Source organism: Arachis ipaensis, chromosome B04, assembly GCF_000816755.2.
Source record: "Arachis ipaensis cultivar K30076 chromosome B04, Araip1.1, whole genome shotgun sequence".
Classification (NCBI taxonomy): domain Eukaryota; kingdom Viridiplantae; phylum Streptophyta; class Magnoliopsida; order Fabales; family Fabaceae; genus Arachis; species Arachis ipaensis.
Genome location: NC_029788.2, coordinates 82,377,760 through 82,405,581, shown reverse-complemented (window position 1 = coordinate 82,405,581; position 27,822 = coordinate 82,377,760). Strand labels below are relative to the sequence as shown.

The 27,822-nt window shown below is 36.9% G+C and overlaps 2 protein-coding genes and 1 long non-coding RNA gene across 6 annotated transcripts; 1 reads left to right on the top strand and 2 right to left on the bottom strand.

The window, feature by feature from the left end:
* Positions 380–17,771, bottom strand: LOC110271105. The gene is made up of 4 exons (XR_002361244.1): positions 17,635–17,771; positions 17,242–17,418; positions 9,374–9,377; positions 380–476 (listed from the first exon to the last, which is right to left on the bottom strand). It is a non-coding gene; the product is annotated as an uncharacterized LOC110271105 (long non-coding RNA).
* LOC107639443 (laccase-7-like) lies at positions 5,872–19,647 on the top strand. The gene is made up of 6 exons (XM_016342940.2): positions 5,872–6,012; positions 6,581–6,732; positions 16,165–16,406; positions 17,044–17,169; positions 17,597–18,562; positions 18,812–19,647. The coding sequence occupies exons 1-6, from the start codon at positions 5,920–5,922 to the stop codon at positions 18,940–18,942; spliced, it is 1,710 nt and encodes a 569-aa protein (XP_016198426.2). The 5' UTR covers positions 5,872–5,919; the 3' UTR covers positions 18,943–19,647.
* LOC107639442 (ultraviolet-B receptor UVR8) lies at positions 19,822–26,227 on the bottom strand. 4 transcript variants are annotated; one of them, XR_001620146.2, is made up of 8 exons: positions 25,798–26,227; positions 23,800–24,474; positions 22,563–22,702; positions 21,885–22,079; positions 21,641–21,769; positions 21,404–21,559; positions 20,420–20,699; positions 19,822–20,027 (listed from the first exon to the last, which is right to left on the bottom strand). XR_001620146.2 is itself a non-coding variant. In XM_016342938.2 (7 exons), the coding sequence occupies exons 2-7, from the start codon at positions 24,357–24,359 to the stop codon at positions 20,506–20,508; spliced, it is 1,374 nt and encodes a 457-aa protein (XP_016198424.1). In that variant the 5' UTR covers positions 24,360–24,474; positions 25,798–26,227; the 3' UTR covers positions 19,830–20,505. The 4 variants fall into 4 exon arrangements, 1 of the variants encoding a protein (XP_016198424.1); XR_001620143.2 differs by having other exon boundaries at positions 19,830–20,027; positions 20,163–20,699; XR_001620142.2 differs by having other exon boundaries at positions 19,830–20,331.

Here is a 27,822-nt window from a genome sequence, read left to right as displayed (position 1 = left end):
GTCAAATTTGAAGAGAATGATTTAGTAATCAAACTTCAATCTTTTAACTGTTCTCAAACTTAATTCTAATTAATTATAAATCAACTTTAGCAACCATCAAAGCCAATTCCAATCAGTCGTTGTCAGTATCACAGCCGTTCCGTTACATCAGATAACAAAAAAAAATAACAACAAGCACTTATTCTTAATAATCAGAATACAGCCACAACTTAGCCAGAATTAATCTTACCAATTAATCAATCACTCACAGCAACAGAACCAGTCACAATCACAGCCTTAATCTAAACTCCATTCATCAATTATCAAAACATCAGATTCTTAATAATTAGCTCAACATTTTTTTAGCTTAATAAGTAACATTAAATAAATCATTCACAGCCCCATTTCAACTAATTTCAACCCGTCACAAGTCCATTTCACAGCCATTCCAATATACTAAAATTCCAATTCAATATCAAACAATTCAAAATAACTCACTCAAGATTAAAATCTCAGCCAACTCATCACAAAAAAATTAGTAATTCAAAATACAATTCACAACCAGATTTCAACCAATTCAGCAATATCACATAAGATCAGAATTTCCAACAAATCCACTACCGTTACACTATATCAAATAACCAGCACATCATTCAATTCAATATAAATCCGTCAAAGATCAGAATTTCAATCAGTTTGCAATCATCAAGCAAACCAGCCTATGGCAACCAGCTCAACATAATCAAATAACAAGATTCTCAATAATTCCAAATAATTAGAAAATCGGTAATAGTTACAGCCTCAAATCAAAATCAATATCACCAGTTTAATCACCGTTCACAACCACATTTAATTCGAATCATAACTCAGAAAAATCACAATAGCTAACCATTCCCAAACACATTTTAAGTCATTCTTGTCAATTAAGAAATTCTTAACTATTATTAACCATTTGCACTTATCCAATAACTTTGTAGGCATTATAAATTAAAAACGTTAAATCCTCTACCTCAGTTAGTCGAAACTCGCAAAAATCACTAAACGCAGCTGCTCCATTAGCAGTTTCCAGCACCTATTTCCATGGCAGCAACAATGACAAGGTTAAACGCCTCCTCTCCTCTCCGATCTGAGATTCCAGAAGTAGCAGCCATTTTCAAACAGAGCCAGCAGCAACGTGAGGTGGTCATGGCAGCAATCAAAAACGGTGAATTCAAAACAGATAAAATGAACAATTCTGGAAATTCAAGGCTAACTCAAATTAAAATAAGAGCAAGAATGTCTTACAACAATTAGAAAGTAATAACAGAATGAAGAAGCAGCAGTACAAATGACTGCAGCAGCAAGCTCGGATGGTGGCAGGGCAACTTCCTCCTTCATCACGTGGCAGCGACGGTGGCAGAACAGCAACCCAACAGCAGCGACTCCTCTCGTGCGTCCTCTTCCTCCATCACTCAGTGATGGCGACGCGTCTCCATGGAACGGCAGCGACGACGAAGCATGAACGGAGACGGTAATGGGAGGTACAGCGACACCTTCTTCCTTCCGCTCTGGGCTCGGGCTCGTCTTCCTTCCCTCGTTCCTTCCGCGATGGTGTGGCTTTCCTCTGCGGCAAGCTCGCAGCAGACGCGACGCCACTCTCCTTTGTTTCTCTCTTCCATCTCGGCGTGGGTGGATGGCACGACGGCGACGCTCCTTGCGGCTCCACAAACGGCGACAAGGACGACGGCGGTGGCGACGGCATCTCCCTCATCTCCGTCTCGGGCTTCCCTCAACAACGCGTGGATGACGGCGGCAGCTCCATGGAACGGTGGTGACGGCGCAGCAAGGCGCGACGGCGGCGAGCCCTAGCCGTAGCGCCGTCCCTTCCTCTCTGATTCTCTTTTCTCTTCTCTGATTCCCATCTTCCCCTGTTTCCATTTCCCCCTTTTCTTGCTATGAGGTTTCCGTGGGTGAGGGATGGGGTCTCTAGGGTTAGGGTTTCCAATTTGGAAAATTAGGGTTTCTGATTCAATTTGGGAATTTAGGTTTGGGAATTAGGGATTTTATAAAGGAATATGGATAAACATGAATAGATATTTTGATAAAATTGGAGGGTAGAGTAATTTTAAAATCAAATATACTCTCTTAAAAATATTTAAGAACATTATTTATCAACATATTGCTAAGTTAAATTAATTATTTCTAGTTTAAATTATAAAATAAGCATATTAATCATATAATTATAAAATATAGTTCAATTATCAACAAATAAAATAAATCACAAATAACTAATTATTTGATTTTCAAAAACTAGGGTTATTACACCTTTGGGTTATCATGAACCCCAAGAATTTCCCAGCTTCAACAGCGAAGGCACACTTTAACGGATTGAGCCTCATTCCGTGTCGACGAAGAGAGGCGAAGACATTTTCTAGGTCACTCATGAGGCCGTCAGCTTTGTCTATCTTGACCAAGATATCATCCACATATACCTCTACCGTCTTGCCGATGAGGTCTCTGAAGACCTTGTTCATCAGCCTTTGGTATGTGGCCCCTGCATTCTTTAGTCCAAATGGCATTACTTTGTAGCAGTATGTCCCTCCTGGCGTTATGAACGCCGTTTTCTCTTCATTTGGCCGATGCATCGGTATCTGATTGTACCCAGAGTAGGCGTCAATGAAGCTCAGATACCGGTACCCCGCCGCCGCGTCAACAAGAGCTTCGATGTTGGGTAGGGGGAAGGAGTCCTTGGGACATGCTTTGTTAAGGTCGGAGTAATCCACGCACATTCTCCATTTCCCACTAGGTTTCTTAACCAATACCACGTTCGACAGCCACGTCGCGTAGTCGAGTTCTCGAATGAAGCCTGCTTCTAGTAGGTCGGCCGTCTGTTTGGCCACCTCTTGTGCCCTTTCTTGAGACATTTTTCTTCTCCTTTGAGCCACCGGCTTTGCCTCCGGTCTCACGGCCAGGTGGTGCGACATGAGTTGGGGGTCTATACCCGGCATGTCGGCCGGGGTCCAGGCAAACAAGTCGCCGTTGGCTCTGATCATCTCCATCAGGGGTTCTTTCAAACTGTGGGGTAGATTCCTGTTTACAAAGGTGAACCTCTCATCCGAGTCGCCGACCCTGAACTTTTCAAGGTCCCCCTCTGGCTCCGGCCTGGGTTTGTCATCAACTCTGGCATCTAGGTCGGCGAGAAAGACACCAAATGCTTCTTTAGATTTCTTTCTCAGGGAGAAGCTGGCGTTGTCGCATGCGACCGCCATCTCCAGCTCACCCCTGATGGTCCCCACTGATCCATCATCAGCTACAAACTTCATTAGCAATAACTTGGTGCAGATCACCGCCCCAAAATCATTGATGGTTTTCCTCCCCAGGATGAGGTTGTAGGCCGTGGAGTCTCTTAAGACAACGAACTCCGCCATGAGCGACCTCTTCCCCCTGCCTCCCCTAATGGAGACCGGGAGGGAAACTACACCGTCTAGCTTGATGAAGTTATCGCCTAGGCCTACCACGCCGTGTTGGTGTCCTTTCAGGTCGGTGTCCCGTAGGCCCAAAGCATCGAATACATTACGGAACATGATATTGGAGTCAGCCCCCGTGTCCCCCAAGATCCGCTTTACTAGGCCGGTGCCCACCCTGGCCGTGATCACCATCGGCGGGTTCTCTGCAACCTCATCAAACCATTGATCTTCGGGGCCAAAAGATATTGAGAGTACCCTCCAGGAGGTCGGCACGGGGCCAGAGGTCATTGCTAAGACCTTGGTGTCCTTCTTACTAGCCGATTTTGATCTGGGAGGGATGTCCCTTCCAATTACCACATACCACAGTGAGGCCACGCTCACTGTCCTCCTCGGGTTCCCGTCTTCGCCTTACGGCACGGCTTTTGTCATCGGTTGATCGGTCCCTCCTCCTTGGTTCCCTTATTAGGTGGGAGAACTCGGCTAACTTTCCTTCTCGAATGACCTGCTCCAGGGCATCCTTCAGGTCAAAACAGTCTTGAGTCTTGTGCCTATAACCCTTGTGATAATCACAATAGAGGTTCTTGCTTCCTCCCATCCGGTCCTTAAGTTGTCGGGGCTTCGACAAGATGCCTTTGTCGGCGATCTGCTGATAGACCTCGACGATTGGAGCCGCTAGGGGGGTGTAATTGGTGAACTTCCCAACACGGGGAAAGGGTTTGAAAGTCTTGGCCAATCCTCCGTCTCTGGAGTGTTCCTTAGACCTTTTCCCGCTGCCAGATGGGCGGGCATTAGAGCATGCGAGCTGTCGTTTATTGGCTGCCATGACCTGACTTACTTCTTCATCATTGATGTATTCCCTGGCTACGTTGTGAATTTCCTGCATTGTCCAGATGGGCTTGGTGGTGAGGTATTTTCTGAAATTCTCATTTAGCAAACTGTTGGTCAAGCACAAGCCGGCCACCAAATCAGTTAAGCCGTCTATCTCGAGGCACTCATCATTGAATCTGTCCAGGTACTTTCTGGTCGGCTCGCCAGTTCGTTGAGTCACTCCTAGCATATTAATCGGGTGTTTCACTTTGGCGATACGCGTGGTGAACTGGGCCAAGAAGGCGCGGCTGATGTCGGCAAACGTGGTTATGGAGCCCTGGGGAAGGGCATTAAACCACCGAATCGCTGGCCCATCTAAGGTTACCGGGAAAGCCCGGCACCTTACTTCGTCGCCTACCCCTTCCAGGTTCATCCTGGCTTCGAAGGCCGTTAGATGTTCCTAAGGATCTTGAGTACCGTCGTACCTCATATCTGTCAGCTTATCAAAGTGCCTCGGCAGTCGTACTCCGAGGATCGAGTGGTGGAAAGGGGTGGCTCCCATGACCACCGATTGTCGGGGTCTCCTAGGTCTCTCCCTGCTGTGCTCTCTGTTAGGCCGGCTTCTCCTCACCCTTTCTCGGCGGTGCTCTCGTTGTGGTCGGCTGTTCTCTGTCGCTTTTCCAGTCTTCCCCTTCAGTGTCTCTTGTTGGTGATCGGTTGTAGACTAGGGGGTCTGCCGTCTCCTTGGCGCCTCTCTGTCCCTGGCTCTCTGATTCTGTCCGAGGGCTCGGAGTGCGCCTAGAGTGACTTCTCCGAAGACTCATTTCTCCTCTTTGAGTGGATCGGGAAGGCTCTTGGCTAGGAGTAGGCTGACGCTTTTACGGTTGGCTACTTCTCGCTCCAAGTTCTGCACCCTATGGCGCAGCTCTTGTATTATCCTAGCGCTGTCGCTGCCTGTCTCTCCAAAGGGTCGTCCCTCTGGATGTCGCGGTGGAGATCTGATGCCTTCGCTTATGGGAGCTCTGGCGGCTACCCCACTGCCTCGGGGATCCCTTTCCTCCCCGCAGGGCCTGGCTCCTCCGTCGGCCCCACCAGGAACCAAAACAAAGTCCATATCGGCAAGGTCCCCACAGACGGCGCCAATGGGTTCTTCGTGAGATGAGGGGGTGCCACCTGCAAAGACACTCCGACACTCAAGTCAGTGGGTGTGCAAGTGGCGGAGAGGAAAAGGTGTGATGACGTACCTTGGGGGAGGGGTAGGACCCTCCCCTTATATATCTTGTCAGTGGGTGGGCCCCGCGAGGGGAGGCTTCCTTCCAGGAAGCTTCGCTTCCCACAGCTGTCACGTAGCTGTCAGCCGAGACACGTGTCTGGGTCGTGGACCCGACGGGTTGCACCTTCTGACCCGACCACGCAGATCAATTTACCCAAGGACCGGGCGGTAATTTCGCTCAGCTGGGCTGGGCCGTAACAATTATTATATATAATATATTCAATTAAATAATAATAAAATAAAATAAAATATTTTTATTATTTTAAATTAATTTTCTATTATTATTTTTAAAATATTTTTTTATAATAAAATTAATATAAAGAATTATATATATAGTATCCAAAACATTCACTGGAGTAACACACAAATAATTTCCCTTACTCTTTAAGATTACATAAACATCTATATATTAGCATGAAGCTTTTGGTGTTTCCAGTATTAGCATGGAGTTTCGCTCTTCTAGCTTCTTCCTTGGCTTCAGCTGCCATTGTAGAACACACCTTCAATGTAATCCCTAATATCATCTTAATTACTTCCTAATTGTGTGTTAATTCTTGATACACTGTGTTTTTCTTTTGTTTCTGACTTCTATTAAACTAAATATTATTTATGTAATTATTTGATTTGCATTCTTGTTTACTATTAGATAATATAGAGTAATACTAGAAAATCAACACTATAGTAGCCAATTTCAATCAACACTAAGAATTTTAGATTTTTTTTTTCTTTGTTTTGAATATTGGCTGCAATATTGACGCGACAATGTTAGTTCCCCAAAATGTTCTCGTTGATAAAATATAAATTTAATCTAAATAGAGTTTATCGCAATAACAGATAATACGAGGGTGTTCTAAAAATATTATTAGTGGTCTTTGATAATTGAAATATAACAAAATGTTGAGAAAAAAATATGTGCCCTTTTTATCTTATTTTTCAAAAAGACAAAAGAAAATTTTCACTTCAATTATGTATTCGCTTTATATATACAATTTGCTTAATATATTTTCAACCGATTTGAACAACAGATTAGTTGTGATGATAATGAAATCTGAGTTTGATTGATGTATGCATGCAGATTGAAAACAAGATTGTAAAACGGATGTGCCATGAACAAGTGATAGTGGCAGCCAATGGACTCTATCCTGGGCCCACAATACACGTCACTGAAGGTGACACTGTCATCATCCATGTTCTCAATAACTCACCCTACAATATTACTCTCCATTGGTAAATTATTTATTTCCTTGCATATTTGTTTTTCAAATTATTTAACCTAATTTTCCCTCACCTTACTTTCCTAACATCAAATGATCAAACTGTTTGTACATTGAAAATATTCTTTGAATTATGGGAGATATTAGGAAGCTAATATTTTTAATGAAAAAACTGTAAAATTGATTAGTATTGTTGACTTAAATACTTAAATACAATACAAATATAAAAACAGACTAAATTAGTTGTTACTTAATATTTTCTGGAATTATTACAACTCTCTTTGACATGCAAAGAATATCTTGGATATTTGTAATCTTTAATTTTCCCTGATTTATTTAGAAATGATATTTTTATATTCAAATTGATTTTAATTTGTAATCCTTTGTCCATTGTCGTAACTCTTTGTCAAATTGTTATTGTACTGGTCAGGGCTTGTCTTTTATTCCAGATGTTTTTATTTTCATTTTTGATCTGTTTTATTATAGATTTTTGTATAGTAAATTATCTTCATGTGTTGACATACTTGACACTTAATGAGTTGTGCATGTGCATGGTGTTAATATGAGGAGACTGTAGTGTAATTTTATTGTTCAAAGAATTAGTTAAAAGATTGTCTAGCCAGCAAAGTAGTTAAGATGGTGTGAAAGGTAGAACTTTGGATATTTATCAAATAACTAGTAATAGAGAGTAGTATAAGTAGTTAGCTCAAGTGCATTTGTTCTTTATAGTTTATCATCCTTCTTGAATTTTCTCTCACAAACTCTCTTCCTCCTCTGTTCTCTCTTGACATGGATCACCAATTTTTCTTCAACATGTTAGCTGAAAACACTAAATTAAATTTAGTAAATTAATAGTATACTATTTTCATCTACACATGATTTTAATGATTTTTTTATGTAAGAAAACCAAAAGTGCGACGGAGAGTACAAATTTACACAATTTTCTCAAAGAAAAACACTAAATATTTCATTAAGTAAATATAATGTAACAAAATTATAAAATTGAGTAACTATTCTATCCTAACTAAATCTCTAATAAGATAGAAGATGGTAGTTGATGACGTGCTCTATTTTAATTGAATTCTTTCTAAATATATCTTAAACGGGTAACCACTCTACCTGTAACACCCTGTTACCATCAACCTTACTTTTAGCCGTAAAGTAAAGGATGACAAAGTGTCACGACAGTCTTACGCATAAAGCGAAATTACGAAACGCGAAGCGTTCACACACTATAACTAAACACGTAGGCACGGATAGAACAAGATATAATATGTAAAACTTTGTAGATACCTCCAGGATACACAAGGTAATAATTAAATTAAACATGATATATATAAGTATAATATACAAAAAGAGGATTAGTCACAGCCTGCGAAGTTCAGGCTGGCTAATCAAACTGAATACAATAGAATTTTGAAATTTAAAATAGTTTATACAACTTATCTCTCAAATCAAGCCTCTAAGGCCATAAAGTCTAAAATAAAAAGGTGAGAGAAGGTACTACAATAAGATAATCAAAATACAAAAGAGAGCATAAAATATTCCGCTCCGTCACCATCTTGCAACTCACCGAGGTGGGTTACGACCTGAATCTGAAAAATAATAACATATGGTATCCGGAGGTTCTTAGTATGGTAACAGTACCTAATATGTAAGATACAAAGTTTCAGAATGCCAAAGACAATCCTAGAACTTCACATTAAATACAAATATTCAAGCTTAAAAACATAAATAACATAAACCATAAATAGGGTTATCCAAATTTAGGGGATTTCTAACTAATACCAGACGCACCACTGCATCCCACAGCCTTCGCCAACCTAACTTCCGTGCGATTCCATTGCCACCGCCTCCCAATCCTCCTCAACGCCAGTAAAACACATTTATTGCAAACAAGTAAAGCACAAATAATATTGAGGTAGAATAGGTAAGTCAACTAGCATTTAGACATATTATTCAATTAGGCATAACTCAAGTAATCAAAGCAAGCAAGCAGGTAAAAGATGCATATGATGAATGTCTGTTGTATTTGTCTCGTGATATCACTTGTCGGTTCAAAATGCCAACCCAACACATCTCCGAGATGTCGCCTTTCTGCCACGACCAGGGTTATAGTGCCCTACTCACTCTCTCTAGTACCCAGCACTTTATCATGCGTCCCGTGAGTTATAGTGTCTGGCACACTCAAAAGATGCATATGATGAATATCTATCCTATTTGGCTCGTGATATCACTTGTTGGTTCAAAATGCCAACCTGACACATCTCCGGGTATGTCGCCTCTCTGCGATGCCAGGGATATAGTGCCTGCACACTATTGACCCGTGGATATAGTGTCCGATACACTCTGTCGAGTAATAGTGCCCAAGTTCACTCTTGCGGCAGAAAGGTTATGTGAGTGGGAGACTGTCACAGTCCTCACATCTCAACATAGGCAAGAGATTGCCTTAGCCCCTACGTCGGCACCGCTACCTCGATAAGTAGGAGACTGCCACAGCCCTTATCCGAGGCGCATAGCTACTTACCAATCATAACAATTCAGTAATACACCACAACTCATAGCACAATTCTGTTCATACTCATGCTATTAACCATAATCATTCATATTTCTCAAGTCATGATCACCTCAACACCCTGCCCAAACACGTCAACTATTCTATCCACAGAACTTTTCTAGCCTAAGTCACCGTCTTCTAAGCTCATAGCCAAAAATATCCCTTTTATTCACTTATTATTTTCTTCCTTGATTCAAGGCCTAAAAATTAGCAAAAAGGTTTTAAACAAGTGTTACAAAAGTTTACAAGCTTGCCGGGAAGGTAAAACAGTTAAAAACATGATTTTAGATGAAAACAGGACTTGTGCGTACACACAGGGTTGTGCGTATGCACGCACCAGAAGTGTTTTCTCAACCTGTGCATACGCATAGAGCTGTGCGTACGCACACAAAGTAAAATGTTCTATTTTGTGTATATGCATCAATACGTGCAGATGCCTTCAACAGAAAACTCTTCCCAGCTTGTGCGTACGCATGATGTTGTGCGTACGCACAACTTGTAAATTTCACAAAGTGTGCGTGTGTACACCCCTTGTGCGTACGCACGAGTCACAACACTCGTTCTACTCATAGCGTAGGTACAGGTGTGTGCGTGCGCACAAAAACTAGAACTCATAATTTTCTGCAACATCACAAAATTCAGATTTTTGACACCAACTTCCAACAATCATATCTTTTTCTATAAAATTATGATTTCCACAAAATCTATACCGTTTAAACCTCTTTGAATTATCTTTTATTTGATATAGAATTTAATAAATTTCTAAAACTAAATCTCAAGATATGATCCGCCAAAGTTAGCCTAAAATCTGTTTTTACCAAAACCTTAAAAACTCAAATTTACCAAAACTTTCAATTAAAAACTAATTATTCACAACCCAACAATACCAAAATCACTCAAGAATCCATACCAAATATTCCTCAACCATATCAATCATTCAATCATCTAAACCATTTAATATTCACCTCATCTAACTCTAAATTCAACCTAAATCACACAAAAACTTATAAATATCCATCATTATTCAACTATACAACATCCAACCTTTAATATTCCAATTTATCAACTATTTCAACACTTATCAATCCAAGCATCAACTTATCATCATCAAAACTCATAATCCACATCATTTATCAACAATATCAACACTCGCCATCCATTATCAACAACATCAATATTCATCGTTAATTATCAACCAAAATCAATAATCATCACCAATATCAACAAATATCACAATTTATCGTCAATACCAACTTCATATCAAAAGATCATTTCATTCAACTTATACAATTCAAATCCTATCTTAAAGGCCACTAGCCTATATTTCACGAAACATTACTGGTGCAAAATTTATAGCCCACAAACTAACCGGCAAGTGCACCGGGTCGTACCAAATAATACCTCATGTGAGTGAGGGTCGATCCCACGAGGATTGACGGATCAAGCAACAATGATTGAGTGATTGACTTAGTCAGACAAATAGAAAATGGTGTTTTGAAAGTTCAACTACATTAACAGTAAATCAGAGAATCAGAAAGTAACGGTAAACAAGTTGTGAAATATATATGGAGAAACAGTTAAGGCTTCAGAGATATCTATCTTCCGGATTGACTTTTCTTACTAACTATTTTAATCATGCAAGATTCAATTCATGGCAAACTATATGTGACTAAACCCTAATTTCTTAGACCTTTTTAGTTTCCTTTAACCTTCATCAACCGCTAATTCCTTAGTCACTTAATTCCAATTAGAGGGTGGAGTTCAATTCTAGTTCTATGAAACAAAAACCCTAATTACCCAAATATAAGAGGATTATATATCACGTATCCCGTTAAGTTCAGATAATTAGAAATTTAGGAGAATATGTTTTCAAACTGTTGTTCAAGTAAAGAGCTTTTCCAAGTTATACAAGAACTCAATTAGAATCAAGGTCATACTTTCGTTCCACCCAAATTCATAAAATAAAGAACGAAAACAATTCTTGAAATATAAATTAGTACATGAATTAAAATAGAAAAATAATAGAATCAATCCATACAATAGATAGAGCTCCTAACCTTAACAGTGGAGGTTTAGCTGCTCATGGTTCAGAGAGAAAATAAGGATTCTGAAAAACTGTAAATTGCGGAATGAGGTCGAAGAGAAGAGAGGAGCCCGAAGGGCTGATTCTTTTCCCTTTTATATCTAATCCTAATTAATGTAAAATATATTTTTTAAAACTAAATAATATTTTTTCCTAATTATAAATAAAATAAAATTTAATCAAAATTTGTAAAGCCTTCACGTGTAGTGCATCCTGGGACGAGTGGGGACCATTGGCTTCATTAAGGGTGGCGCCAAACTTGGAGGAATCCAAGTTTGGCATGGAGTGTGCAGAGAAGCCTTCCTTTGGAATGTTAGTTGTGGCGCCAAACTTGGAAGGATCCAAGTTTGGCGTGGAGGTTGTGCGTAGCATCCCTTAAGCTTTCTTGTTGTGGCACCAAACTTGAAGTTCTTCAAGTTTGGCGTGGAGGTGGCAGTGTTGCCTTCTCTTGGGACTTCTTTGCCAACGCCAAACTTGAGTAATCTCAAGTTTGGCATGGAGTCTTGCGTGAAACTTCCCTTTGGAGCCCTTGAGTGGCGCCAAACTTCTCAAGTTTGGCGTGGAGGAGGCTGAATGATCTTTCTAGGTTGGCACCAAACTTGAGCTTTCTCAAGTTTGGCTTCAACATGGCAGCAAGCAATTCTCTCCACTCTTCATCCTTGGCGCCAAACTTGAGCTTTCTCAAGTTTGGCTTCAAATTCTTATTATGCTGTGGCTTCGTTTCTTCATGATAACTCTGTCAAATTCGTCCAAAATGCTACCTGAAATAAATAGAATTACACACAACTCAAAGTAGCATTCATAGTGGCTAAAAGATATTTAAATCTTGATTAAACTTAACAATTTGAATGCAAATTCACTAGGAAAAGATAGAAAAGATGCTCACGCATCAATTACATATCACATAAAGAAAACCAAAACCATACATTGACCGATTCCCACGCAACTCAAAACACCAAGCCCAAACTCAAAGCTCCAAAATTACCAAGCTCACTCCAACAAATACCAAGCCTCAATCTAACATCATATAACATACAAAAACATCACTAGGGCTAACCCAAAATATCAAACCACAAGAGTTTGAAAAGACTTACCTTACCCAACAAGAATAGGGACAAAACCCAACAATATTCTAATGGTAGATCACTCCTAAATAAACAAAGTCACAAAATCTACTCAAAAACTAGAACAAAAAATGCAAAAATGTTAGGGCAGAAAACTGGAGTACAAGTTTAGAGCTTTTATCTACAAAGCTTAGTTAGAAATAACGGGTTCGGCGAGAGTTTCGCGTGACCACAAACGGCTCCTCAATCGAAACTCCGTAGCTCAAGTTATGGCCAAAAGAATGAGGAGATGAATAATGTTCATCCCTCTCTTCTCTTCTCTTCAATCTATCCAAGTTCTCTCTCTCTCTCTCTCTTCCCATTAAAATGAGTTGAAAGCTCATTAATAGAGCACATATATGTTGGGTCTTGGGTCTGGTTTGGATCCGGTCCAACCTGTTAGCGTTTTTGGTCCGTTTGACTCAATTTTGAGCCAAAACCTTTAAGATTAGCGCCCGATTTTTTATTCTAAATTATTTTTGTCCTTTCAAAACAATAAATTTCAATTTTCAAAATCTTATTTTCCAAAATACGCAGTATCAGACAGACTAGAGACGGTACTACCACCTTAATCACCGGTACGCATTTGTATAAAATTTTTTCGCAAAAGATACATTTTTTCACTCAAACAAATCCATTGAATTCAAATTTCACCTTTATATTTAAAAAAAATACTTCTATATTTTTGAGCCTAATCTAAATAATTAAAAATTATTATTTTATTAAAGCAGTTTTTTTCCGATTTTTACACTACCTAAATTAAATCTCTAACATAAAAATACAAATGGTAATTTATAATATTCCATCAAAATCAAGTCCTAATTACATCTAACATACCAAATCAAATGGTATAAACACTTAACCTAAATACAAAAAGAAAATATCGAAAGTACAAAATCAATTTTTTTAACCAAAAAAATAATTAATAACTTGGTACACAAAATAAACGTGGAGGCACAACACACAAAGAAAAACCTTACAACTTTTTTTCTAACACTCACTACATTTTAATTTCCACCATGAAAAATTAAGCTATAACTAAGCCGCCTATTTATACTAATTCATAGGTAGTGAAATTACAAAGTAAATATAACAATTTGTGATATTATCAATTTGCATATTTATGAGTTGTAAGTTGATAATTTTAAGTTAAAATCTTTGATCAAATAATTAACTTTTGACCTTTAAATTAGACAAACTTAATTTTTTAAAGAACTTTTGACCTTTAAATTAGACAAACTTAATCTTTTTATCTATTAAATCTAGTTTAAATAATTAAATTTTATTAGAGAGTGTCATATATCTTTTTAAAGAAATAATTCTAAATAAATTTAGATAAATGTTATTTTAGATATCTAAAAAAGTAACACAGAAAAATTTAAATAAGTGTTGTTTTAATTTAGGTATTAAAAAAGACAACACTCACATATATTTTCAAAGACAACTCGTAAAAAGTATTATAATAAAGTAATTCGTCAAGCATTACTTTTGAATCCTTACTCAAAGTTGTTTTATATAGAAGAAAAGAGAACGTTTTTTCTAGTGTTGCTAAGAAAGGTTCCCTTTGATGCAAAAAAGCGTTGTTTTAGACCAAACATAATTATATAACCAACCTTTCAAAAAACGTTGTGTTTTATCAAAAAGTATTGTCTGATAAAAAATATTGCTTTTTCTTATTATAGATAATATTTTTTAAGAATTGCCTCAGCGTGAATTTATTGTAGTGTTTCTTAAAGTTTTATGTTGGTCAAATTGCTTAATTATCAAATTAAATTGATTTTGCTTTCTCATACTTTACATATTACCTATACAAATATATTTATGGGAAATGATAATACCACATTCATTTTTTATGGTGCTACTCCACAAATTGGTTTTTGTATTGTATGTTTGTATTAATTTAGAGGGAAAAAACAAAAGTAACATTATCAAAATAAGAGTGACAATTTTCATTCTTATATTTATCACTTTCCTATTCAGTATATTTAAATATTTAAATTGTCAACAAATTTTTGTTCTAATTTCTGTCAGCATTATATTGAAGTTTTTCAATGCGGTCAATAATCATTGTTGAGTCAACTTTAAATTTTTTTTAAATCACTACCATTTATTTTCTTTTTTGGTCTTTTGTTTACGTCATCAAAGATATTAGTTTTTCTTATGTTTGATAATATAAAAGTATACCGAGATATAGAGAAGAAAGTAAAAATGATGTTTTGTGAGTTTCTTTCTTTCATTTTTTTTTCTTGTGTTCACTCTGTATTTTATGCACTCTCTTATTCTGAATGTGAGTGTGACCCTTTCTTATTGGCAAGGATTTTATTTCTGACTTGTTTTATTTCTCTTTTTCTGTTAGCTGTGTTCCTAAACCAAATTTAAGCAGATAAGGTTTTTTTATTCGTTATTTTTTATGCAAGTTCCTCCTCTGTTTTGCGGAACTCTTTGGTACGGTAAATTCATTCACCGAAACAAAACCCAATAAAAGAAAAAGGACAGATTATGAGGCTTTCGGCAAAAGATGGTTTTGTTTTGTCCCATGTTTGTTGCTAATCTTTTAAGAAATATTGCGTATTAATATTAATATATAGAGACTACTATACCGGTGTATTTTATTGCATGTGGTAGTTATTATTTGTTAATTAATTTCTCAAGCAATCAATATATTGTATATCTATAGAACTGAAAATAATAGGAAAAAAAATGTTATTTGTGCGTGAAGATTTAACATTCATGAAAGGCAGGCTGGTTTACACAGTATATAGAGAGTTGATTTGAATATTAAAAGATAAAAAATAAAACTTTATAATTGTCTCTACGTAAGATATTTACGAAATGCCTAATTTTATTGACTTATTTTTTATATGTAGAACTAGCTAGTTATCCTGAGTAAACTAATGTCTAAATATAATAATATTAGCAAGGGATTCTCTTGAAATCGAAGTTGAACTTTGTCCGCAAGAATATTTTGAGCGAAGTTACAAACAAGTCTTAACGAAGATAAGATAATGATGACAATTCATTTAATAAATCAACTTGTTAAAGAATGAAAAAGAAATTGATGTAAACTATACTTCTTAAATTATCTATCAATTTGGCAATTTCATTGAGGCTCAAGCTAACAACAAACCTAAAATTATAATAGAGGCGAACCATTTTATACCCCTAGTTGTTTTGGTTATCTATCTCATAATCATTTATTTTCTTATGTAAACTTTATTATTAAATTGTCAAGTTATCCTTAATCCATAGGAATGTTAAAGGTTGAGTAATTGTCTTCTTGGTGAAAACTAAATGTGACTGCATTTTCCATGTAAGACATTATCCTTAAATCAGGATTATTTAGTAAATTTATTTTTGGAATCACTTAATTTTATATTTATTAAAAAGGTATATTTTTTTTACTAAAGAATTTAATTTGAATACACCGACAATATGAAATGTTTTACAGAATTATGAATCATTTCCGTTTGTCTCGATAAAATTCATGCAATAGATGCAAAAAAAAAATATTTCTGTTGATATAACAGTAAATAATAAATACATGTATTTTTTGGGTGACCTAATAATAAATGCACGAATGAAACTTCTTTATACGTAGCAATATTAAATTCTTTAATGAAAATTGCAAATAATTTGAACCAAAAAATATCAATCTTAATTTATGGCTAACTTCTCTATGGCACATTGAATTATGTATCACAGGCATGGAATATATCAGCTCTTTACTTCTTGGGCAGACGGTGTTGAATATGTAACTCAATGTGGAATTCATCCTGGACATAAATTCACTTATAAATATAAAGTCATAGGACAAGAAGGAACTTTATTTTGGCATGCTCACTCATTTGCCTTACGTGCTACCCTTCATGGTGCTTTCATCATTCACCCTCGCAATGGTCCATACCCATTTCCAAAACCCTACCACCAGGTTCCAATAATACTAGGTACAAATAAAAGATATTAGTTAATTTATTTTATACAATGAGTTTAATAAAGACGGATTTTTTATTTTAATAAATTAAATAAATAATTTATTTATTGAAATAAATAATTTTAAAACTTATTACGAAAATATATCATCTACCCTTATTTCGTTTATACTATAAACGAGATAATTTTTAATGTATTTTCTTTATGCTGTAAACGAGATATGTGTATTTTTTAATTTCTATATATTTCGTTTACACTATAAACGAGATACATTAAAAATTATCTCTAAACGAGATATATGTATTTATAAATATAACATATATTTTTTTTAAAATAATAAAAAATATTAATAATTTAAATTAGACAAAACTCTTAAAAATAGAACATTTCAAATAATAGAGAAATTTTAAAATTATTTATTTCAATAAATAAAATATTTATTTAATTTATTAAAATAAAAAATCCTAATAAAGACCCATGTTTTCTATAAGAACAATTAATTAGTAATATTAACATGTGTCCTAAACCCCTATATTATATATGGAGAAGTCTAGGAGACCAGCAATTATCCCTAACACTCCTCATTATATATACAGAGAGAGAGAGTAACATATTTAATTATTTATGACATTTTATTTTATCAAAATGTAGGTGACTGGTATGACACTAATTTTTTGGATGCTTTGGAAGGTGCACTCGTAAGTGGAGGTGTTGCTGTATCTAATGCCTACACCATAAATGGCTTCCCTGGCGATCTCTTTAATTGTTCTCAAAATCGTATGGCCTTAATTACTTAAATACTAATACTAATGCACATCATTTATACTAATGCTTATCAACTATGACCACGTACCAACGCAAGTTGGCACAGATGGATGAGGGTCTGTGTCCCTTAACCATCTCTCCCGGGTTCGATACTCACTGGAGGATGGGAATGGAATTTGCTTGCTTGGGAGGGTCGCCCACTTTGTGTGCCTCTGCAGTACCCGAGGGATTAGTCATTGGGCTTCCGGCCTGATGGATACCCTGGTGCAAACCAAAAAAAAAAAACTATGACCACGTAAATCTCAATAGAGATCAGTATATTTATTGTATAGATTAAACCGTACCAAATATTATTCATTGTGATTTCATTATTCTAATACCATTTATGATGTTGATTTTTTGTTTAATACTTTATAACTATTCAAACTCATTAATTCAGAGACGTTCAAGATGAAGGTGAAGCATGGAAAGACCTACCTCTTAAGAATTATCAACGCTGCACTGAATAACAATCTGTTCTTCAAGATAGCCGATCACAAACTCACGGTGGTTGCCGCCGATGCTTCATACACCAAACCATACGTTACAGACATAATTATCCTGGCAGCTGGTCAAACCCTTGACGTTCTATTCAAAGCAGACCAACCAACAGGATCATACTACATGGCAGCATCTCCGTATGGCGTTGGCATGCCACCTCCACTCTTTGATAGAACGATGACACGTGGCATCGTCGTCTATGACGGACACAATACTCGAGCTTCACCACCGGTCATGCCATTACTGCCTCCATTCTTTGACACGCCAACAAGTTTCAAATTGTTTAGTAACTTATCGAGTCTCGTTGGGGGCCCACACTGGGTCCCTGTCCCACTCAACGTTGACGAACAAATGTTCATCACCGTTGGGATAGGACTTGAGAAGTGCCCTTTGAAAGCCAAGTGTGTCGGCCCACTCAACCAAAAATTCTCAGCAAACATGAACAATGAGTCTTTTATGCTCCCTAAAGGGAAAGGTAATTCTATGTTGGAAGCTTCCTATTACAATGTAAGTGGTGTGTACACTACTGATTTCCCTGATAATCCTCCTATGGTGTTTGACTACACAAACACTAACCTCACTTTCAACATGAGCCTGGTATATTCGCCAAAATTAACCAAGGTGAAGAAGTTCAAGTTCAATTCCACGGTGGAGATTGTGTTTCAAAACACGGGGGTTTTGAAAGCGCAAAGCCATCCGATCCATGTCCATGGTCATAGTTTCCATGTTTTGGCTCAAGGGTTTGGGAACTACGATGCCGTTAGAGATAAGGCAAAGTTTAATTTGGTGAATCCTCAGTTCCGGAATACAGTTGCAGTCCCTGCAGGAGGATGGGCTATTATAAGATTCCAAGCAAACAATCCAGGTAATTGGCATTATCTAATGTGCTAATTCAATAATGTAGTAATTTCAATTGGCTAATTTAGGGTACTAGACTCTCATCAAACTTCTTTAAAATGAGGAAGTTGCTAAAGTAATAAACTAAGAGGTTAATCATCCTTAAATTAAGATTGTAGGATTCACATATGATGAAAATCCTTCACCTTATCACTTAACCAATTCCCTTACTTTAGAGGTCTAAATTCGACTCTCCTAAGTTTAATATCTGTTGCAGGGGTATGGTTTGTACACTGCCATGTGGATGATCATCAAGTATGGGGACTAGGCACTGCTTTTGTAGTTGAGAATGGACCAACACCTGAAACTTCACTTCCTCCTCCACCAGCAGATTTGCCTAAATGTTAGCTACGTCTCACTATGCAGTAGTTCATACTAAAAACTAAAAGTGGATGCTACTCAAACATGAACGAATTATTCAGCTATTTAGGAGTTTCAAAGAGACAACTACTGTTCTAATTAGATATTACTGTATTACTTTATCAGATGATTAGGTATCATTTCGGGAATATTAGCTCTAGTTCAAATAGTTTGTTTGAACAGCTGCTTTTTTAAGCAAGCATTTTAAGAGTATTATTTAATAATACCAAGTTAGAGGATTTTAAATTTTAACATCATGTGTTCAATACTGTTATTGGAAGCTTGATAATCTTACCTTTTTTAAATAGTAACCATTTATTTTTTTTTTTTAATCCTTAAAAATTGTTCTAAAGATATGTATTAACTAAAATGTTCTTCAATCATGACTTAACAAGCAATTTATGTGTACATGTATAAGATTAAAATAATTTAAACAGTATGTCCTGATTACGGTAATCAATACTTTAGTTTTTTATTGTAAACTGGTTTTCAACTGAATTATTACTTGGCTTATAATCCATTTACTTTTCATTCTACTCATATGATAACTTATTTCAGAACAATAAAGCTTATTTTATATTGTAAATGTGTTCCCAAGCATAAACTGTGTAGCAAGCTTAAGCAGTAGATTTCTTCAGTGAGGTGATCAAAATATAATTTAAATCATTTCTAGTCCCTCTAGACTTTCCATTGGTAGAGTTGGTACTCTAATTTAACCTTGTTCTTTTTTCCCAGCTTAGTTTTACTCCCCTTTAACTAGATGCTACTGATAATGGTTGCTAATAATTAATGTCAATCTTGGTCCTCTTATGTGCCAATGTAGCAAACAGCATAAAGCAAAGACACTCCTATCTTTTAGATAAGATAAAGCAAAATTTTAGCCACAAATCAAATAAATTGTTATCAATCAATATCAATACAAGTTGGGAGTAAAAGCATCAGCCTTATCCTCTTGAGTCTCTTATGACAACAATTACTTGAACCCAACAATCGTGGAGCACGGAGGAGAACTGTGCATGTAGTTCAGTACTTTGAAAGAAATTGTCCAAAATTGTATTGTCTATGATAGCTTCCTACAGACAACACAGACACTTATCAATCCTAGATCATTGCAACTTATGACAATTGTCTTAAATTCTCACTATGGCAATCCGACGGTGTAAATTTATGTCGATCTATTATGTACTAGATTTGAGCCGTTGGATTACCTTTGTGCATGATGCATCAAGTTCAACCAAGTTCAACTCAGTGCATCGTAGCATTCTCCTACAACTAAGTTTGAGATTTCCCAAGTACTCAGAAAGTTCATACTAACGGGATCTACTTCATCAAACCCAAGAAAGAAAATTTCCAGGATCCACGTGATGAGAATCGGGCCTTCAAGACAAGGATCCAAAATCAAAGAAATTTCCCATAATCTTGAGACATCTTATTCAACAAAAGAAAAGATTTTTATGAATTTTACCTAATGAAGCTTGCCTTTTTGCCTAAGAACTTTATCTTTGTTCAAGGGCAGGATAGTATCATCACGGGGTTTCTGTGTCAACAGTATCAAGAACCTCCCCTCAAAACTAAACACATGGAGTGGGTTGCACCATTTGCAACTGATAGAACTTTGTGGGGTCCCATTCCATCATCTTCCATTAAGAAGTTAACTTCAACAGGGCTTGGTTGTACTGCAGGTTTCCCAGGAACTCCCAACTGAGAATCCGTGCCGTTTCCCCACATGTACAGCTTTCCTGTATCTGTTTTCAACAAAAACAAAAGAGTTTACTATACCACTGATTGGAAATTATGGGAAAGTTTAATTATTAGGGGGGAAAAAAAAGAAAATTATCAGGAAAAAAAGAAAAATTCAATGCGAGAGTTTAATTTCCATCATACCACTATATATAAAAGTTAAAAGATAATTTCAGGCTGGCGCTATCTGACACTCAAATTTCAATGAGAATGGTGAATGCTAGACATTGAGATTGACAACCACTTATAAAAAAAGTTGGACACTGGACGAATAGCCATACACATGTTCCTTTAGGGGCTCTAGTTGGTATATGTGTTACTAAAGAACCACCCAACTTACATGCAAGCAAGGAATCACTAATTACTAGGAGATAATTGGTAAACATCTACATATTTTAAATCGCTTGTATAGTTTTATCGTTTCATCACTAGATATATTTTCAGTTTCTCCATATTTTCTTTTAAGTGCTCTTTCAAGTATATCATTAATTGCAGCATGACCAATTCATTCTACATTCTGTTAAAAGCTTTTCACTTTTAATAGTGAAGAGAGTGATGGCTGCTTACCAAGGTCTGATTGACCAAGAAGACATTCTTTTACTTTACATAAAGTGAGCTCATTTTGCAGGAAAAAAGGATAAAGTTTTTTTTAATTTATCTTACTTAAAATTCCAAAATGTAGAGACATAACACTGCGTTAAGGTCTTACCTGTCACAGCTGCTGCTGAAGAAGCCCCACACGAAATATATATAATATGATCTTCCCCTAAAGCCTCAACTACTGTTGGTATCTTCTGACTATGCAAAGATCCATGACCCAACTGACCATGTCCGCCATGTCCCCAGGAAAGAACTTTGCCATCATCTAATAAAAGTGAAAATTGAAATAGTTCAAATGATATGATGAAATGAAATTATTCAGCTGAACAATTTCACCTCAACTTACCAGTTAATGCTAGGGAGTGATATCCTCCACTTGCAATTTGAATTATTCGGACATTCTCAAGGCTAGGTATTGGTTTTGGTTTCCAACCACCGATCTTATCCCCTCTCCCAAGTTCATAGTTAGAATTGGCTGAAAAGATGCTAACATTGTCAATTTTCAAAATGAAAGTACTGGATAAATGAATTGTTCTGGTTTTTCAAGAGAAAATGTAGAAAAACAATTTATATAAAGGAAGTGACAATACCTCCCCAGTTCCACAATTGTCCATCAACTGTCAATGCCATTGTGAAAAAGCCCCCACAGGAAACGGCAGCAATGGGCACAGGTAATTCCTTTACTTTCGAAGGGATACTCAATCCCCCAGCATGATCTGGGCCTCGGCCTGGACCAAGGCCCAACCGACCATCCCCTTCATCTCGACCCCAAATATAAAGCTCCCCTGCATCCAACAGAAAATGCCATCAATTATATAGATTCGTCATTTCACATGACAATTTGTCAATGGATATAGGATTGAATATAACCCATCAAGTCTTCAAGTTTCTTCATTCAATAACTTAAGCTTTTAGGTATGTTGTTTTTGCCAATGCTAACTAAACTTTCTTCACCAAAAGGTAAGGAGTTTATTATCTACCACCCAATGGCTTGAATTTCAGCACATGGTAAAATCGGGTCAAAACATTGTCTATCTCAAGGTTCTTGTGCAAAATAAAAGGTAAGTCCATATCCGCAACTTGCAATTAACTATTCATAATTAATCAGGCTTTTACAAAATATGGAATAGAAACAATTTGAATTAAGTCAAGATACAACAAAAGCAATGAATTTGGATTCAAATTCAAACACTACATTATCCAACAATTCATCAATAAAATCCCAAACTCCAAATATGAACAGATAAAGTTCTGGCCATCATTTGAACCTGATTCTGTGACTGCTGCGGTGTGTGTTCCACTGGTAGCAATGTGTTGTATAGCTCCCTCCCAGGAGCCCCTTACCAACCTAGGAAATAGTTCTCTAGTATATACCGAATGTCCAAGTGCACCAAAACCACCATAACCCCTGCAAGCTTCATTTTCATTCATAAAATTTTTTATGATGGCCATTCCACACTCACAACCCATATAAGCTTCAAAATAAATATTCAACATAAAATATGGCAATCATTTTCCTATTTGATAGAAGTCAAAATCATCATCTGTTGGATAAGTGGATGCATGGATAGTCAGATGAACATTTTCATCAGCAACAAAGCAATGCAGCCATGCTTAGATTCAATCATGCAAAAAGCTTTCTTTAGTTACTATGACATTAAATTAAACAAAAACCAGCCTTTTCTTACTACCATATATTTGGCTATATCAGTCAACATCATTGGATTCCATTAAAACACCAAATTTCTGATTGATTACCATGTTCCACAAAAATCTATCATATTACTAAGCAAAGTTTTTTGGATAAATAAGATATCACAATGTTAAATGTTGAGACTACATTCACTTCCACTACTCTTCAAAGATAAAACCACGTCAATGATTTTTGACATAAAGTCAAAATCATAGGCTTCAAGTGAGCATTTCCATCACCAAAAGAGCTACAAACTCTCTGTCAAAACTCACAATCATGGTAACCAATGTAAGAGTCTCCCTCATAATTAAAACAATGACAATAAAACTTATTAACAATTGCCTAAGTGTGGTTATCATGGCAATTAACTTGTTATCAAGTTTCAAACCCATTACAATTCGATCAATATAGAACAACTCAAGAAACAAACCTCCTTTTCTCTCTATACAATAGAGGAAGGCTCAAATATTGATAGAATTCATACAATTCTTCTTTCTACAACAATGCTTTTATGAATTCCGCTTCATTTCTCATATCATATTTGTCATTTAGTTATAGTATAAGATGATGGTTCTCGGCATGATTAGCTTCGGACTACAAACCAAAGATCAATCAAATTGTACTTGTTTTTGACAATAGATCTGCATCAAAATACATGTCATTTTGAAAATTGAGCACATTCATAATTAACTAAATCTTGATATAAATTGTATCTAAAAACATTTAATTGTTTTACTAAGTTTTCGAAGCGATCTAATTTTTACAATTGCAAAAAGCTACATAGACTAAGCCAGAGTTGAAGAGATTCTAACCATGTGAAAACCTCGCCGGCGGAGGTCAGCGCTACCGAATGCAGGCCACCAAGGGCTACAGAGCGAACACTATCAAGATGTGGATTCAATGAAGGAACAAACAAGGGATTCTCATGTCCAAAACCCAACCTTCCACCATCACCTTTGCCCCAAACCAACAGGGATCCATCAACAACCAAAGAAGAGTGAAAAAGCCCACACGAGATGCCAACTTCAACAACCTCTTCCTTCTTATTCTTCTTATTCTTCTTCGCACTGTCGCCAGCGGCGGTGGCCGGTTTGTCCAGAAGGCGGCCGGGGGTTGGGGACAGGCCGAAGGAGTTTTTAGGGAGGACAAGGTTCGCGACCGGGGCAGGGTAGAGGCGGATTTCTTCGATTCCGCCGCCAAGTTGGCCAGAACCGCCTCTGCCCCAAGAAAGAAGCTGGAGTGTTGCAGCGTCGTTTTGGTTAGAAGTAGTGTCGTTTTCGTTGAAGGCATAGAGAAGGGGAACTTTTGTGGCAGTTGAGAAAGAGGAGTAGCGGTGAGTAAGAGTAGCGATTCGGCGGGTGATCACAGCCATCACTGCTTTGCTTTATTATTTAACTTCAAGTATTTTCTCTTAAGTAGCTTTTAACTTCGCACTTCTCGCAGTGGATGACTTCGCACTCCAAACTCTCCGTCCGCACTGCTGTCACCTTTTTCACAAATTTGAAAGGGTAATTTTATACATTTAGAAATTGAGAAATGATATATTAAAAAAGAATAAAATTATTATTTTTTACTGTAAAACATAGAGAAATGATATTTTTTATGTCACTGCACATTATATTTTTGCCTTCTATATTTGCCAAGATTCTAAAAACCGGATCGGTCATCGACCACTCTAGTTACTGGTTTACTAGTCCAACCGATTCAATCATGGTTCAATTGAAATAACTATTTTATAATAAATAAAACATAAATAAACACATAATTTATGCACAATTTTAACAAGGTTGTTAGCACAAAAATTAACAAAAATAAGGATAAACACAGGGCGAATGTATAATTGGCAATATTCATCAACCATGGAAAATGTAAGTTCTCAAAAGCCTATGCTGAATTAACCAGCATTTAACAATCTAAACAAATATAAATAGATAAAGCAAGATTAACAAGAGTCATCGTTTGCAATCGACCCCATTCTGCTATCAGTCCCAGAGGAGAAGCATGATGTAATAAGCTCAATTCAGATAGAAAGTGAGAAAGAGCACATCTTTATAATTAAAATAGCAAACATTTCTAATAACTAATGACAACATCTGAGCATACCATAATTCCCCATGTCCCACAACAAAATCTAAGCAGAACATATAACAACTTTTAAAAATCAATCTCAAGAAAACCAGTCTTTTCCCATAGAAGACCAAAAATGAAAACACATTGTGTTGTTTCACCATTATACCATGTCATAGAGGCTGTGCAATTGATACAGTTGGAAACCAAAATTGAGTTCCAAAAAAAAAAAAAAACTGGATCAAAAAATGCAACTTCCCCATTTTTACTCCTAATCTTCCCTGTATTCCCCTATCATGGTCACCAACCCAAAATATCAACCATTTGACAAAGAATTCGTAGTTCAGCAACAGTTTTCTGTTAGCATCTATGTTGGACCTTGTAACAAGATAAATTCACAGCTTATGAGAATTACTTGATATTCTGAACACATGAAAATTGGGTCTCCTATCCTCTATTTCTCCATTTTTTTTTTCTCTCTTCATCTTAATAAAATTCTTCTCTCATGAAAACTAAATAGATAAAAAAAATCTAGATAAAAATGAAAATCTCTAAATGGATGAGCAATGAGCAGTGACAGAGTCATCCATCATCAATTTAATCAACAAGATTAACAAGATTTTCAATTTAAGCAAGAAGCAGTGAGCAATGAGCAGTGACACAGTCATCAATAATCATCAACCTGACAGAGCAAAGCTAATCAACCAAGAACGTGGCTGAGCACTGAACAGAGCAACCATTACCTTCGGTGAGGGCAGTGAGCAGAGTAAGAGGAAGAAAAGTTGAACGCCATGGACGACGGCGACCCTTCTTCGTCCGTCTTCATGGTGGAGACTTGGAGCACGACAACCAGACGAAGACGGAAGCTCCTGAGCGCGACGGACGGCGGCAGAAGCGCAGACGACGGACGCCGATCTTGAGGAAGAAACTGCAATGGGTGAGAGTGAACAGGGGTTGGAGATCTGGAGCACGACAACCAGACGAAGAGAGAAGCTCCTGAGCGCGACGGACGGCAGTAGTGTCTCTCTCCTTGCGGCGGTGATGGAGGTTAGATGGCTAGGGTTTGGTTTTTTGAGGGCAAGAGCTCTGAACTTCCGAGTCTAAAGAAAGAAACGTGTGAGACGGGTTTGGTTCTGGGAGCATCGTTTTACAGAAACCGGCCGGCTCTCAGTCAGATCGATCTAACCCACTGATTCAGTCTGATTTTTAGAACTATAATATTTGCATAAATTTGAAAAAAAAATAATATTTTTTTTTTTAAAGAAAATAGCTCAACACATCAAGTGGAGCAAACACTAGTAGACAAAACAAAAAATCATAAACTACGCTATCCAACTCCAAGTAATATTACTGTTTATCCCATTGACATCTCCGGCATTGCCATCAACAACAAAAAGGATCTCCACCTAGCCACTCCTTATAGTTTATAACGGACATATGAATGACCTCAGCAACTCCTTTTCCTTTGTTTTGAAAGATTCTTCTATTCCTTTCTAGCCAGATATTTCAGATAATCGCACAAAATCCCATCAACCACCTCTTACGCTCCTCTTTACTAGCTGATATCTCAGTCCAAGTTATAAAATGTTCCTTTAGCGTTCCTGGGTATGACCATTGCCTTCCAACAAATGCTAGCCAAGCACACCAAACCTGCCAAGAAAATTCACAGCCAAGGAACAAGTGGTGAACATACTCAATACTCTTATTACAAAACACACATATGATATCTTCCTGATGGATAACTCCCAACCGACTCAGCATCTCCTTCGTATTGATCCTACCAGTCAATACAAACCAGACAAACAGTTCCACCATTGGTGGAACTAAACCTTTTCAAATTGTCCTTGTAAAATTGTAGCTTGTTATATCCTCTGGAAGGTTGTCCTCCTGGATTACCTGCATAAAAGATTTAGTAGAAAATATCCCTTGTTTATCAAATTTCCATACAACTCGATCCTCACTACCATGAGCCAGTTTGACTAGTCTTAATGCATCATGCAACTGGTTTACTAGGTCCAACTCCTATTGGAATAGCTCTCGCCTCCATTGGAAATTCCATATCCACTCAACCCCATCCCAAAACCCGCAATCCCCTATAAAAGATCCTCTTTGGTTTGACACTGAGAAGAGCCTCGGAAACTGGACTTTCAGAGCACCACCACGCAGTCAGACATCCTCCCAAAATAGAAGTGACAATTTTTATACTCTAAATTAATTAGAACTTATATTTTTATATTATGTTATATATCTCATTTATTTTTTTTGACAAAAAAAATATTTTATTCATAAGAAACATCATACGTGTTCTTACTTGCGAAATAGATCGGCCCCTAACGATGGATGATTGCCGAGCTATCACCTCGGTGGCTGAACGTCCAATCCTTGAATTCGAGCTTTCTTCTCAACGTGACGTAAGAGCGCGAACAAATGAAAAAAGGGGGAGTATACCTGTAAAGGCACTCCAAAACTTAAGTCAGTATTCGAACTTGCCGAAGAAAATACTTTACTTTGCTTTATATGATGGGATGTTCATCCGTTACGCTTTGGGATTAAGGTCAGTTATAAAAATGGTGGACAATGTATCTGACTTGTGAACCGTTTGATCGTCAATTATGATAAGAGCATTTATCTGACCGAATTATAGCTCATAAATGGACGAGTTATAACGGATGACGCCGAGTTATAGCTGGTTGACAACGACCAATATGTATTTATATATAATAGAAATAAATTAAATCTAAATCTAAAAAAATAAATTAGATATATTT